Below are 14,441 nucleotides of genomic sequence, written 5' to 3'. Positions count from 1 at the left end.
CCCGCACCTCACTTCTAATAACGTAACGTTTATTGGTTTACGTGGGGGACCATTCTAACGGTCGATTCGTAGTTTGTAATCCTAAACTCGATGCCGGAGTCTTTCCCTAAATGCAACTGTTTGAAACAATGATAAAAGCTTTTCCAAAGACCAATCAGTCTCGAGTCGTGGCATGTACACAGTAACTCAACGTGGCTGTGATCCAACATACGGAAGATACATACCGAGGGGGGTTGATATAGACTCCAGACCAGTTAGAGCGGGGCCATGCACATTCGCTTTCAATTGGCTGGGGTAGCAATGGCTATAGGCTCTTTCAGGGGGCGGTGGGGCAGCCCAGCGGTTCGGCATCCTGAGGACCCGGTTCGATTCCCTACATGTACAATATGTGAAACCCATTCTTGGTGTGTCCTTGTGGTGCTTTTGCTGGGTTTTACGCTACCTGTCGTCCGATCCACAAGGCGTTCGTAGCGTTACGACCTATCATAACTAGTTTATCATAGGCTTACGAATGGCGTAGTATTACGAACGCTCTGTGGATCGGGGCTCTGAACCCCAACTTACACAGTACATGGACTCCATCGTATGTTTAAACGCAATCCAACATATACAGATGGATATTCGTGAAAAAACATGGCAGTTTAGCAGGAAAGAGTATTCCTCTATAACAATCTTCAAGTGACAGACAGACAAACAGACACTACCTTACTTTTGTTTACATAACATGCATAAACACTTTGACAGCAATAACTGGACAAGGATAATTTTGCTCTAGGTTTTACTCATATCTGCTACCTATTGTGTCTTGGGTCAGAAAGCCATAATGTCACATATGGCTGCAGTGCTACTTATCCTGCCAACAGTTGATAAAGGTAATCATCGACTCATGCTAAATGGCTTGAAGACCTGAAGTTACACGTGGTCAACACACGCCATAATAGAATTTTCTTTCTCCACACGTCGTCATAACATATTCATTAAACATATCTCGCAAAACAATCAATCTATCATTGTGTAGTGTCCTGTATTTTTGTCACGTGTTGCTTTCAAGCCGCGTGTGATATGGCTGTTCGATAGCTACCTTTATGTAGGACTGGGGAACAGCGACCGTACTCGAAGTTCAACATTAACGATTAGAGAAACGGAGACTACATCAATGTGCTTTTATCTTGAACACAATTTCTCACACTTGTTTCCTTCTGCTAAGTGGATGGCATTTCGATCACGTTGTGACCACACCCAATAACAGGATCCACATTGACGTCACGTGATCAATGCTTGAGCATGACTCATGTCACGTGGCTGTCACGTCACACCCTCGGGGCCCTGGTTCTATTTCCACAGTAGCGGAGAGCACCCCCAGTCGATAGCCATTCATTGATGAACCGAGTTAACGACCAGCCTAATAATATGCTCTTCCAGATTGAAGGAGAAAAAAAACAGTTTGAAGGGAATAATCCGCAGTGCACGATAGAAATGAATTCATGTTGATGTTTCTTGTAATTAACGGCTATCCTTAAGCGCCCTTTGACAGCGGATATTTTAGTACTGATGCGTAACACAATATTGCTTTTCCTGCATTAAATAGAGAATCTCACCTGTCTGTTGATATCAACGAGTGTTGATATAGTTGATATCAAAGGGCACGAGTGTGAGATTTTATTTATCATCCTGCATCATTCTTCCAACTTTTTCAGTTTGTAGACAATATTAAGCAGTGTCTTAGTATAAAAGTACTGCTAACAGCTTCAGTAGCAGAGCCATTAGTAAACATGTCAGCTTTCTGCAGATATTACACCAGCGGGCATGTGTGTAATACTGACAGACCATGGATCATAATCGGGAAGATTGTGGGTTTCGAGGCAACTGTCAGCGGATCCTGGCACGGCGCTAAGGGACAAAACTTTATACACTGAGATAAGCGGCTAAGACAGCTGAACCCGTATAAGCTAAACATACAACTATCTACTCAAGAGAAATTTTACTCATACTTTTCTCCTCATGTAAAGAGTACTTCAGAGTAGAACACGTCGACTGTGCCAGACAGCAGCTGTCAAACACAATGATTTCTCGTTATTTCAGAGAATAATTGAGTTACTGATTTTGTAGTTTTGCAGGAAATTCCGGTCAATGAAATCTCGAGAGCGAGAAAGAACTTCTTCTCTATCCTCCCGAGTGAAAACATCCCATTGAGGTCGTGTCAACGTCCTGGAACTGTCAGCACTGCGCATGTCAACTACACAAGGATAAAAGTTGGGAGAAAGGGAAGAAAAACGGCGATTACGTGATGGGATTAACAACCACCATTCCATATGAGCTACGTGTTGGCATCACTTGTCAGTTTGATGTCGCAATTAATTTGTTCCAATCGGAGCAACTCCCTCAGCAGACGACATCAAGCAGCCGACTTATCCAGCGCGCGGCTTGGCGTAAATCCAATTGAAGGAGGACTTCAAAGCACATCGTTCTGCAACCTGCTCCTTACAGCGCAGAGCAGTCCACAAACTGGGCAAATCAAATCAATTACCCTTCAACTCGGGGCTCAATCTCTCCTAATAATTAGATTCCAGTTTGGTTTGCCGGGCTATTCATAGGTGCGTGTTGCGCAAATGAAACTCTTGTCTGTATCCTCACGGAAGTCAATACTGTAGGAACAAGTCAACCGGATATAGCCAGTCACGCATGCGCAATTGCTGATTGCTACAAAGAACAGGATCAAGCCAGTTTAAAAGAAATATCCAGCCAGTTATCCAATGGGCCTCGTTTAGTATGTACTTGACCCGACAGACGTACACGCGATTGGATATCTGGGTAATATGTCAAACGTTATCACGTGCACGGCACTTCATCGCCATGAGAGCCGGTCCGTAACCACGGGAACATCCAATCTGTGCCGGAGATGTTTAATAGCTGGACGATGGCTGTTTCCTGCGTGGTTGCCATCATTTTCTTTTCAGAATAGTTAAGAAAAAACAAAAGGATGTTGATGCAACCAGGGGCGCAGTTAGGAGGAATTAAAACGTAAGAAAACATGTTGCGGTACATTTTAAACAGACCAAACACAAGCAGGACTTTACGTATGTCTGAAACATAGAGAACACGAAGGTATTCCAACCCCGTCATGGACAGGACACACTGTAGTGAGTGAGTAAGGATGGCAATACTCCAGCGATATCAAGGCTGCGGACACATTGTACCCAAAGGATCGAGTCTTCGGCGTGACGAGCGAACGCTTTAACCATTAGGGTACCACAGCACTCCTAGCAGAACAGTTAGATCACTGTGACCAAACCCATATATCGTCAAAAGCTAATGCAACACATATCAAGCAAACACAACAATACTGAACCAACTCCACGGCAGTTTTCACAACCTGTTAATTAACCAAAGATCTATTTATCTCTTTTTTTTGCTAGGTAGTAGCTACGTTAGCCTGTCTCACAGTCCCTGAACCATTATATTTTTTCGACCGGCCCCTACTGCAATGCTATAGCCCTAAATAAGCCAGTCTATATTTCCCCCAGGTTCTGAATCTCCGATCAAACTGGGGCTCCTATTAAACTAAAACGGAGTTATATGTTTCTATCAAAATTCTATATTTTCAGAGACTAAGCGTTAGTCTAGCTGGCAACTGCAGGAAGGTCTGAGTCTCGTCCCAGAGCTGGATCAGCATGGATCCCTGGGTAGGCTGCATCCAGACGACCATTCTCCTCGGTTGATCAGGCCCTTCACCACGACAGACACATACACGTTATTGCCTGCAGCGGTGAGGCGAGGCAATCGGCTCGTCTCAATCCCATACATAGCCATCTCCACCATCGTTTGGGGAACTCCATATTGAAACTACTTCTCTGTGCACAATCAAATGACACGATCCAGTCTGAGGCCAGTCCTCAACCTTGAACGTGTTCCTTTGTTTTTTCCTTCAAAAGAACCCGTGAAGATCCAGGTTAGAATAGTCTTCAGCAAGCTATACACCTGCCGTAAAAGGTGGCTATGCTTGTCGTAAGAGGCGACTAACGGGATCGGGTGATCAGGCTCGCTGACTTGGTTGATGCATGTCATCGATCCCAATTGTGTAGATCGATGCTCATGATATCAATTACTGGATTTTCTGGTCCAAACTCGATTATTTACAGACCGCCGTCATATAGGTGTAATATTGTTTAGTGCGGCGTTAAACAACAAACCAGTCCTTCCAATCAAAGTGCATACGGCCATTTTGTTGTCCGTACTGTTGGCATTCGTCACCACTCGCCCCTTTCCGTAACCTGCAAGATGACTTGTCCCCCTATCGATGAATGTTATGTGCGAAAATACGACAAACCAATCAGAATGCGCGTATGATTTCAAGTTCTTCGTCAAAGAATCCGTCAGATATAATTTTTGATTTTACATATGTCTTGCATCTAAAAATATACCCAAGACACAGTTAAATGTGTTCAATCATACTGTATAACTTCGCATGTCCCGATGTGCTTTAAATTGCATCTGAAATATATAAAATATATGGGGAAAGATATGTGAACCATTACGCAACGAGTTGACAATTGTTTTAGCTATGCCCGTTTGCGCTAAGACGGAACCCGAGCGCAAAAATGGCCATGAGAGGGACACGAGTCGCTAATCTGCTTGTCCCGGAATAACAGGAGTTGGTCACGAATGTAATGATGGTAGCGGAATAAGCCGAGAAGACCCGAGAGTGAGTCGAGGGTCAAAATGAACATGTGTCCTTGCCTTTGTTACCAGCCACGTGATCTCTGTAAGCACAACGGATATTTCTGTGAAACAAGCGACGTGTTGAAATAAAACAACGCCATCACGATTGCCGCTATGTAGGGTTAACGCCTCCGGTCTTTCACGTATAAACCGGAAGTTTATAGAACCGGATATCATAAACCGGGCGTCCAGAGGAGCGCGACCAACCAGTTGTGTCGGTTGCGTTGAGGTGTAAAAATGTGATCAATATAAACCTCTTTAGTTTCATTAATGACAAGAAAAAATCCATTAAAGCCATAACGACCATTTAAACTGGGCTCCTGTCTGCAACAGCGCATTGCTATAGGGTAACCAGATAAACGACATGGGACATTATATCATAATAGGACTGAACAGGAAATTACAAAGCTGGTAAAAAGGTACTCAATTTTGGAAACTGGCAAGCCATTATATTTACGTGAATAGTTAAGATAAATCATGTTTCGTGGTTGGGGGGCTGACTGGTTCCTTAATTCCACAAGCTCGTCATGTGATATCTGAGGTCCGCGCAACAACGGTAGAGGGCGTCTCACAAGTTTCTATATGGAAGAATTCAAGACGGAAGTTTGACAGGGATCAACATGCATCAGACACTAATTATAGGTAAACCGTCTTACTAAATCCTCCCAGTTGAATTCAAATTTAACCGCATTCGTGTTAATGATGTTTTTGATGTCATCGTGTAATCTAAAATGTTGATGCATTCCAAAAACAATTTTTTTTACAAAATTTGAAAGTTCGACGAATTTCATATGACCCCTCTGTACCTGTAACAGATCGTGCCTGTGATGTGATGCGCGTGGGCTGTTTTCAGCAACAGTGTATTCAATGCTTCACTTATTTCACTGGATAACCGATAATTGAGACCAGACTAATTTTGCATATAATTTCATTATTGTCGATTTTCAGCATATTTGAAACTCTCAATGTCAGATTTTGCAGCGCATGGATTAAGCAAGTATTGATTGCCATAAAGCGCCCATAAACTTGCTGTGTCTGCCTGGGTTTTGACATTGGAGGTAATTTATTTGTGTTCGATTGAAATCGCACGTGTGTCGTCGAGGCGAGCTTGCCACGTAAATGTATTAGCATTCGTATAATACAGGACATTTTGTATTACGCCACATTCATCTAATAAATACATGTACTGCGAATTGCACATGAATTTCTCCGAAAATTGTATATATTTTTTTAAAGAACATATTTTAGAACAGAAATTGAAATAATACATCATTGTATATATGCAGTTCCCTTGACAATGAGATCGTCGGATGCAGAGACCGTTTGGGCTTCAGATAGAAAAAAACATCCTGGAAGGATGACGACTTATGGGAAACCTGCAATGCATAGAAACCACCTTGTCTGGTGGCCATAGGAACAATATTGGCATTCGAATTGTCATTTGTAAACACCTCATTGGCTCCATGATACAAAAAAGGATCGGGAAAATAAAAATCACAAATGAGTTGGCGTTGACAAAATCCCAATACTGAGAAAATTGGACAGAAACGGAAGCTCCAAGCCCTTTCTCATGTACACAAGCTACCTAGTTTCATGAGAGTGAGTGAGTGAGTTGGGTTTAACGTCACTTTTAACAGTATTCCAGTTTTATCGCAGCTTGTCAGCTTAATGTTGGAGGAAAGCTCGAAGTGATGCAGGTCTCAGACGTTTACCAGTTTGGTGAAGCCCACGAGCATGGGTATGTTGCTGACAAACCTGGAAACATAATCGGGGCGAACCGGGATTCGAACCCACAATCATAGGTATCTAGCGTGCCCAAGGGACGCAACTCTGCAGAGAGATTCGCGGCGCCTTAGACGACTGGGCCACCCGTGCCCCAAATTCATGAGAAGATTATAGATAGACTTGACCTTCAACATCCATCTTGTTTGTGTCATGTTTTACAATCTGAATTGAAGTCAATACAAAATATACCTTGCCTTACCCCTTGAAATCACGTGACTGTTAACAAAATATGTTTCAAAGACATGTTATCATGCTTGCAAACCTTATAGGAAATGTGTTTGTTTCAAATCCCCTGTGTTCTGTACTAGCCAGATTTGCGTCCCCTAGCCGTAGCAGGATACGTTGATCGTATGTTCGAACCCCGATTATAACCCGATTTGTCAGCACCATCACCACGAGCGTTGGTTTTACCAAAGCGGTAAACGTTTTCAACCATATTTTTGTCACTAATGCCAATACAACTTGGGACGAAGTCAAAAGTATTGAGAGGCATGTGTGAAATCATTCCTGGAAATTACCCGCGTTGCTAGGACTACGAAAACCACGTAAAAGTGATATTTATAGACGCGGTGGACTTATTCATCGCAGGGAGCTAAATATGGAATGAGACGTATATAATAAGTTTACCTTATGTCTGAGACTTATTGGGGCGTGTTATTGGTAATGATATATAGCAATAGTATTGTGATACATAACACTCCGTGAAGATCCGGGCTAGAATTTACCTTCAGCAACCCATGCTTGTCGTAAGAGGCGACTACCGGGATCGGGTGGTCAGGCTCGGTGACTTGGTTGATGCATGTCATCGTATTCCATTTGTGTAGATCGATGCTCATGATGTCAATTCCTTGATCGTCTGGTCCAAGGGGATAAACAAGGACTGGTCGACTCGGAGTGATGTGTATGAGTGGGGTATTCAAGTTAAACAGTGGCAGCAACACACACACTTACACAAACACACATGTTGTCATGTCGTTCTCCATGTTATTGCCCATGTCGTTGTCCAAGTTGTTGTCCACGTCGTTGTTCACGTTGTGGCCCATGTCGTTGTCAACGTTGTTGTCCATGTCGTTGCCCATGTCGTTGTCCACGTCGTTGTCCACGTTATGGCCCATGTCGTTGTCCACGTTGTTGTCCATGTCGTTGCACATGTCGTTGTCCACGTTGTTGTCCATGTCGTTGTCCATGTTATTGTCCATGTTATTGTCCATGTTGTCAATGTCGTTGTCCACGTTGTTGTCATGTCGTTGTCCATGTCGTTGCCCATGTCGTTGTCCATGTCGTTGTTCACGTTGTTGCCCATGTCGTTGTCCATGTCGTTGTTCACGTTGTTGTCCATGTCGTTACCCATGTCGTTGTCCACATTGTGGTCCATGTCGTTTTACATGTTGTTGTCCACGTTAATGTCCATGTCGTTGTCCAAGTTGTTGTCCACGTTGTTTACCATGTTATTGCCCATGTCGTTGCCCACGTTAGTGTCCATGTCGTTGTCCACGTTATGGTCCATGTCGATGTCCATGTTATTGCCCATGTCGTTGCCCACGTTAGTGTCCATGTCGTTGTCCACGTTATGGCCCATGTCGTTGTCCACGTTATGGCCCATGTCGTTGTCCACGTTAATGTCCATGTCATTGTCCACGTTAGTGTCCATGTCGTTGTCCACGTTATGGCCCATGTCGTTGTCCACGTTAATGTCCATGTCGTTGTCCACGTTGTTGTCCACGTGGTCAACGGTTCCGTGTTTACAGAGTGAAGGATACACAGTGACAAGCCAACCACTAGATCGTCCTTGTTGGATCCAGAGAAAATACAACACAAGCAATGATTATATCAACTCTTGTATTGAATAATATATTTCCAAGAATGAGACAGTCGTATGTACAGAATGCATCCATTGAATGATACAAAATGCTGCTGTCTTGCATAAACTCTTTCGGATGGTGTCTGCTGCTAAAATAGATTTCGCCGCATGTCAAAAACATCCATACATCACATGGTACCACCTACCAGGCCCGTGATTGGTTATGTATTCCAAGACAATGAATAACGAAACATAGTTCCACATTATTCCAAGAGATATGATACAACGTTATCTTCATACAGAAACAATGGCATGGCATGCATGTCTGTAAAATGTACATCGAATGTTAAATTAGTTAGTAAAGCTATGTCACCAATGATTTAATACAGGCAGGAAATTAGTGCTTACCATCCTCGGCAACCAGGGCTATAATGTTCCACCAACATATATGCTGGATTTATGTGCCAAATAATACCCCCGACTGTCGAGGATGCTCGTCTCATTTGTCCCATTCCGGGTCGTGTTCTCGAAGCGGTTTTAAGTGACTATAATTATACTCACCAACAAAAGAAACACGAAAAACATACATGTTGGTTAATATATGAAGAGTTTATCATATTCAAGAGATATTAGATTGGTTCAATGCACAAAAGAACATACTATTATGTTGTATGAACCGACGCTCATGAACCCATCAAATGTGACGTCATAGATCCATGACTTGAGATGCACCATTTGTCTCGTGCAGTATTAGTGTGTTAAGTTTGGAAATCACGTGCAGCGTATCGTGATAAAAATAAAGACACCATGTGGAAACACTTGACTGATTGTTAGTTTTGTCAGTAAGTGGTACACATTGGGAACATCTCTTCTGAACGTACATACTTCTCTATGTTTCTTTGATTCGCGTTTCTTTTGGCGGTGAGTATATTTGAATTCCCTCTAAACTGTTCCAGATCAACATGCCAAAACAGTGTTTCCTCCTAGATTCACTTTGTAGCTATGACATTATTCCGACCAAGTTTCTAGTTGACACCACTGATGTCGCTTCGAGAAGACGACCCTCAAATCGTTCTAGAGATATGCAGTGAAACCTAGAAAATCCAGACGGTACCGCTCCCACTGAAATCGTCAGGGATAACAAATGTCCGGATGTCTGAATCGTTTTACGTCCTTTTGCACATTTATAGTCATGCCATACCATTCCAGATTAAAGGGGTTTCACTGCAGGAAATGGACACAATGAAGGCAGCATGCAACTGACAGAAACGACCTCTTCGCGGCCTAAAGAAATGATGATTCTCATCAAAAGTCAAGGCAATTTCTTGTAAAGAATATCTTATTTGGGAGATATTTCGGATAATATTTCATATATATTTTCGCCATATTCCTGAGGTACTCATGGACAGGGGAGGACGAAATGCGATATTCAGACAGCCAGGAGAGTCCCTTTAATTCGGAGAACGGTCCCTTCATTAACTGGACTCTCTTTAATACAGGATTCCACCATACGGTTGTACGAACGTTCAGTCTCTTCGAGAATATGGGACGTCTTTCCCCTGGAGTTGTCTCCCCTGGCTGTCTGAGAAGATCAGATACCAACATGATTGTCATAATACCTTCACAGCCATAGTATTATGCTATTTACCAACAACTCATTGGATAGAATAAATATGTAGGGAGGTATGGGTCTTACGTATTATGCAAGCGGTTTACAGGATGACCAGTTTTGACCACATGGCATTACAATGGCGATGAACAGCACCCAACTCGAAACATGGTTCAGAAGACAAGCGATCAATACTAAATATACAACAAAAACAATACTAGACAAGTCCTCGTGCCAGGCATACTACACATCACATACTATAGAACATATTAACTTAAGTCCATTACTCGATATAGATGTTTTGTTTCTTTATGTGTTGTTTAACGCCGCACTCAGATATATTCCAGCTATATTGCAGCTGTAAGTAATAGAATCTGGACCAGACAATCCAGTGATTGACATAATAATCATCGACGCTATTGGGAATGGCATGCATCACCCGGTCCCGTTTGCTGTCTCTTACGACAAGCACGGCTTGTTAAGACAAGTTCTAACCAGCAGGATCTTCACGGGGAGCATCACTCGGTCCCGTTAGTTGCCTCTTACGACAAGCACGGCTTGTTAAGACAAGTTCTAACCAGCAGGATCTTCACGGGGAGCATCACTCGGTCCCGTTAGTTGCCTCTTACGACAAGCACGGCTTGTTAAGACAAGTTCTAACCAGCAGGATCTTCACGGGGAGGATCACCCGATCCCGTTAGTTGCCGCTTACGACAAGCACGGCTTGTTAAGACAAGTTCTAACCAGCAGGATCTTCAGGTGGGTAATCCATGTCACTGTATGGTTCTGACAGCAATCTCGGAACTGATACCGGCACTCTGCTTGCACGAGCAACGGTTAACTCGACATAATGTTGATGGTCCTGAGGAGCTGAAAGTCTTTTATATTTATCTAACTGCATTGTGTATCTAAAATAGTAACACTATACTGGCTTCCGGCGACGTATGCGTTGGATTAACAGAACATAATGTTTCCGGAAGTAGCTTCTGGCAGATGGTCAAACCCCTGTCTTTAAGCACCCAAATATAATGTATGTTTGAGCAAGCTCTTAAGCACCAAAAGCTTAGAGCTCTGAAATTTCATATCAGTGCTGCCATATATATGGACGAAGTAGCAACGAATTAGTGTGAGTGAAAGAGTGAGTATGGTTTTACGCCGCTTTTTGCAATATTCCATCAATATCACGGCAGGGGGCACCAGAAATGGGAATCGAACCCTGGCCTTCAGCCTGGCGAGCGAACGCTTGAACCACTGAGCTATCCCACCGGCCAAGACGTAGTGTAGTTGTGTTCATCAGATAATCAAGTAAAAGTGGCGGAAATTGAAAGGTTGCATTAATTGATAATTATTGAAAACAACAAACCATGTTGCAAAAAAAACGAGAACTTGTATCCAGGAAGACGACAATAAATGCACATGGTGTTCAAAGGACACAGTCTGCTAAATGATTTAAACACCACCAGAATCAACGAAACACCACCAATGTTCAAATAGTATATAGCAGCCATCGTTTGAGGAATGTTACCGAGTCATATCACACTGCGGACACGATGTATGTATACTGTCCACACGATACACCAAATGCCTGACACAGTAACCATGGTAACCTTTTTTTCAAATTTCTGCAAAGGCGTCTTCGATGTCACCATGATGTATCTTAACCTTGGCCCATCTGCACAAATGATCACAGTGTTAGGACCACCAATAGCATAATGCAACCTCAGATATATCAGTAACCATGGTAACCTTTTTTAAACTTCTGCAAAGGCGTCGTCGAAGTCACCGTGAAGTAGCTTAACCCTGGCCCGTCTGCACAAATGATCACAGTGTTAGGACCACGGTTAGCATAATGCAACCTCGTGATAATCAGATCTTTTACTCCGATTCCACAATGTATCAAATCGGAGTAACGCATCTGGTTATAATGGGGCATTACTGCTGAGTTCACTTTGTGCGACCGGGCCCAGAGTCTCTGCCATGATGTTTGACACCATGCTGTATCCGGACTTCAGCCGTACATCCATAGCACTTAAGACATCACTGTCACATGTTTCGTGACGCGATGTGAAACATTCACATTAAAGGGACGTTGGGGACGCTGGAGGCACCAGTGTCGATGCTGTTGCATCACTTCATGAAGTAGTCGTGGCGTTCACGGCACCCAGACTTTAATCGATACTGTGAATGGAATCTTGTTACACACAGGGACAGCGGATATCTTCAACAAACACAAGCGCAGTAGGCAAATATATTCCATTAGATCACGTGGACACAATCCTTCCGGAATTCACGAGTGCAGATACAAATATCGATGGAATATTGCGGCCGCCAACATGCACGTCAGTATCAATAACATTCGTTCAAATCAGCCACGTCCAAATAGCATTGAGGTATCTTTTGTTCAAGCACTATATCGGACTCTCAATGCATGTTGCCTTTTCTTCCGAGTGGCACATGTGCCTGTCATCCGTTGTAAAGCCACAAGATTAACCATTCCTTCTCTGGTCGCCGGAGTTATCTCCCCTGTTACATGACTACAAGGTCGTGACCTTGCCACCCTTGTCCCGTTACTGCAATGTCTGCAGGTCACGGGAGTTATCTCCCCTGTTGGATGACTACAAGGTCGTGACCTTGCCACCCTTGTTCCCGTTACTGCAATGTCTGCAGGTGGTCGGTGTTGTCGTCTGCTGAGAATCCTCATGTTGAGCCTGAATGTCCCGCAACACCTCAAGAAGCTCACGGCGCTCCGTGTGCATCTTCTCCAGATCCTGTCTTCTCTTCAGCTCCAGCTCCAGGAGAAGCTTGACCTTCTTGTTGATCTTCCCAATGTCTTCCTTCAGCTCGTCTATGTTGGCCTGCAGTGCGGCTTCCCTGGCCACCATGTGACATCGCTGCATGTCCAGACGCAACTCCATCTCCTTCTTCTGGTCGTCAAGCCGACAAATCATCTCAGACCGCAACAGTTGGATATTTGACCGGAGTTCGGCAATACAGTTGTGTTCCCGCTCATCCAACGTCGTCACAGTCAGACCACAGCCCTTTGTGCACTCTCTGCTGCCGAACTCGCACTTCAGCATGTGCTGCTCGAGCTCTGCGGGGGAGAAGGTACACGTGCACCCCTTGTTTGGGCATGGCACCGGCTGTTGAGGACATACCTCCTCGTGTTTGCTTACAGTCTCCAGATTGCTGATGTGTTCACACCCCTTACGGAAATTCTTACACCGGATACGCAACCTCAAAAGATCGTTTTTCATGTACCGGAACAATGGCCGTAGGTTTCGCGGGCGTAATGGATGACGGTCTTCTGGACAGGAAGCCTCGTTCTCGAGCCAGCCCAGAATGCACTTGCGACAAAACGCGTGCTCACACGGTGCTTGCTGGGGGTCTTCTAGAACGTCGCGACACACACAGCAAAGCAGGCCTTCGTTTACTTTACCTATGAAACGGTCCACGTCATAGCCCATTGTCCGGAGCTCCACACACCGCAGCTGAGGCGGCGACTCCTACTGCGAAGTCTGGAAAATAAAGTTTCGTAATTAAATATATTGGCCATCAAATTCATTACCATCTAAAAGCAAGATGAATCATCAACCAATTTTAAAATACGTGAATGCGAACTTTGTAACGTGAGACGACACAACAGTGCATTCTATCCACAAAGGCTGTGACTCGTCAATAACATCCCGTTAGATGCACTTACGGCTTAAGTTTAATTCGGTCAAACATTGCACTTTGTGGTTATATATAATATAACAAGATGGCGTCTACATACAACTGGACAGCAATGACATGTCATTCCTTACAACAGTTTCTACATTAACGTCAAAATCATCAACATCGGCAATAACACCCGACCTTATAGTAGTGCATATCTATCTAAAGAGGCTTACCGTCACACCAAGAGGCCATAACGGAGGCTATTTTGCAGCAACCCTCGGCCCTCGCTATAGCGGCTTATATCTCATACGCTCACTTGACGCAGCGTGCAGACATATCGAAGTGTTATCTAACCTGGCCGAGGTATTCTTGTCATATCAATCGATAGTTAGTACACGGGCTGTACATTACAACGATGGCAGATTACGGGCTATTTGTTACCTCATTACTCACAGTAGGTCACTTGAACAGTAGTGATGTGTGTCGCTTGCTCAACTGTTAAAGATAACAGTCCTACGGCTAGTGAGTGAGTTGGGTTTAACGCCGCTTTGAGAGGTCATACTACTAAACACCGATCGGGAACATTTTTGTTGCATGTGCTCAACATATAGTTCTTATAAAAACGTTGCCCGCTATATATGGGAAGTCAGTGTATAGCAGGTGCCCGCAGTATGGTCTGGATGTCGGCAGTATACGGCAGGTGTCCGCTATATATAGGCCGTATACTGCGGGTGCCCGCTATATATAGTCTGTAAACTGCAGGTGCCCGCTATTTATAGTATGTATACGGCAGGTGTCCGCTATATATAGTCTGTATGCGGCAGGTGTCCGCTATATATAGTCTGTTTACTGCAGGTGCCCGCTATATAG

General features: G+C 43.9%; 1 protein-coding gene across 2 annotated transcripts in view; it reads right to left on the bottom strand.

Moving 5' to 3' along the window:
* Window positions 1-8,346: 8,346 nt before the first annotated feature.
* LOC139454548 (RING finger protein 151-like) overlaps window positions 8,347-14,441 on the bottom strand; it is a 34,046-nt gene continuing 27,951 nt past the window's right edge. For both annotated transcript variants that reach the window (XM_071236331.1, XM_071236332.1), the window contains exon 2: window positions 8,347-13,429. In XM_071236331.1, coding sequence (XP_071092432.1) covers window positions 12,530-13,378 — 849 coding nt within the window. In that variant the 5' untranslated portion in view covers window positions 13,379-13,429 and the 3' untranslated portion in view covers window positions 8,347-12,529. The remainder of the gene's footprint in view (window positions 13,430-14,441) is intronic.

The sequence above is a fragment of the Haliotis cracherodii genome, unplaced genomic scaffold (genome assembly GCF_022045235.1).
Source record: "Haliotis cracherodii isolate W230 unplaced genomic scaffold, xgHalCrac1.p SCAF_10, whole genome shotgun sequence".
NCBI classification, from domain to species: Eukaryota; Metazoa; Mollusca; class Gastropoda; order Lepetellida; family Haliotidae; genus Haliotis; species Haliotis cracherodii.
This window is presented reverse-complemented; position numbering and strand designations above follow the sequence as displayed.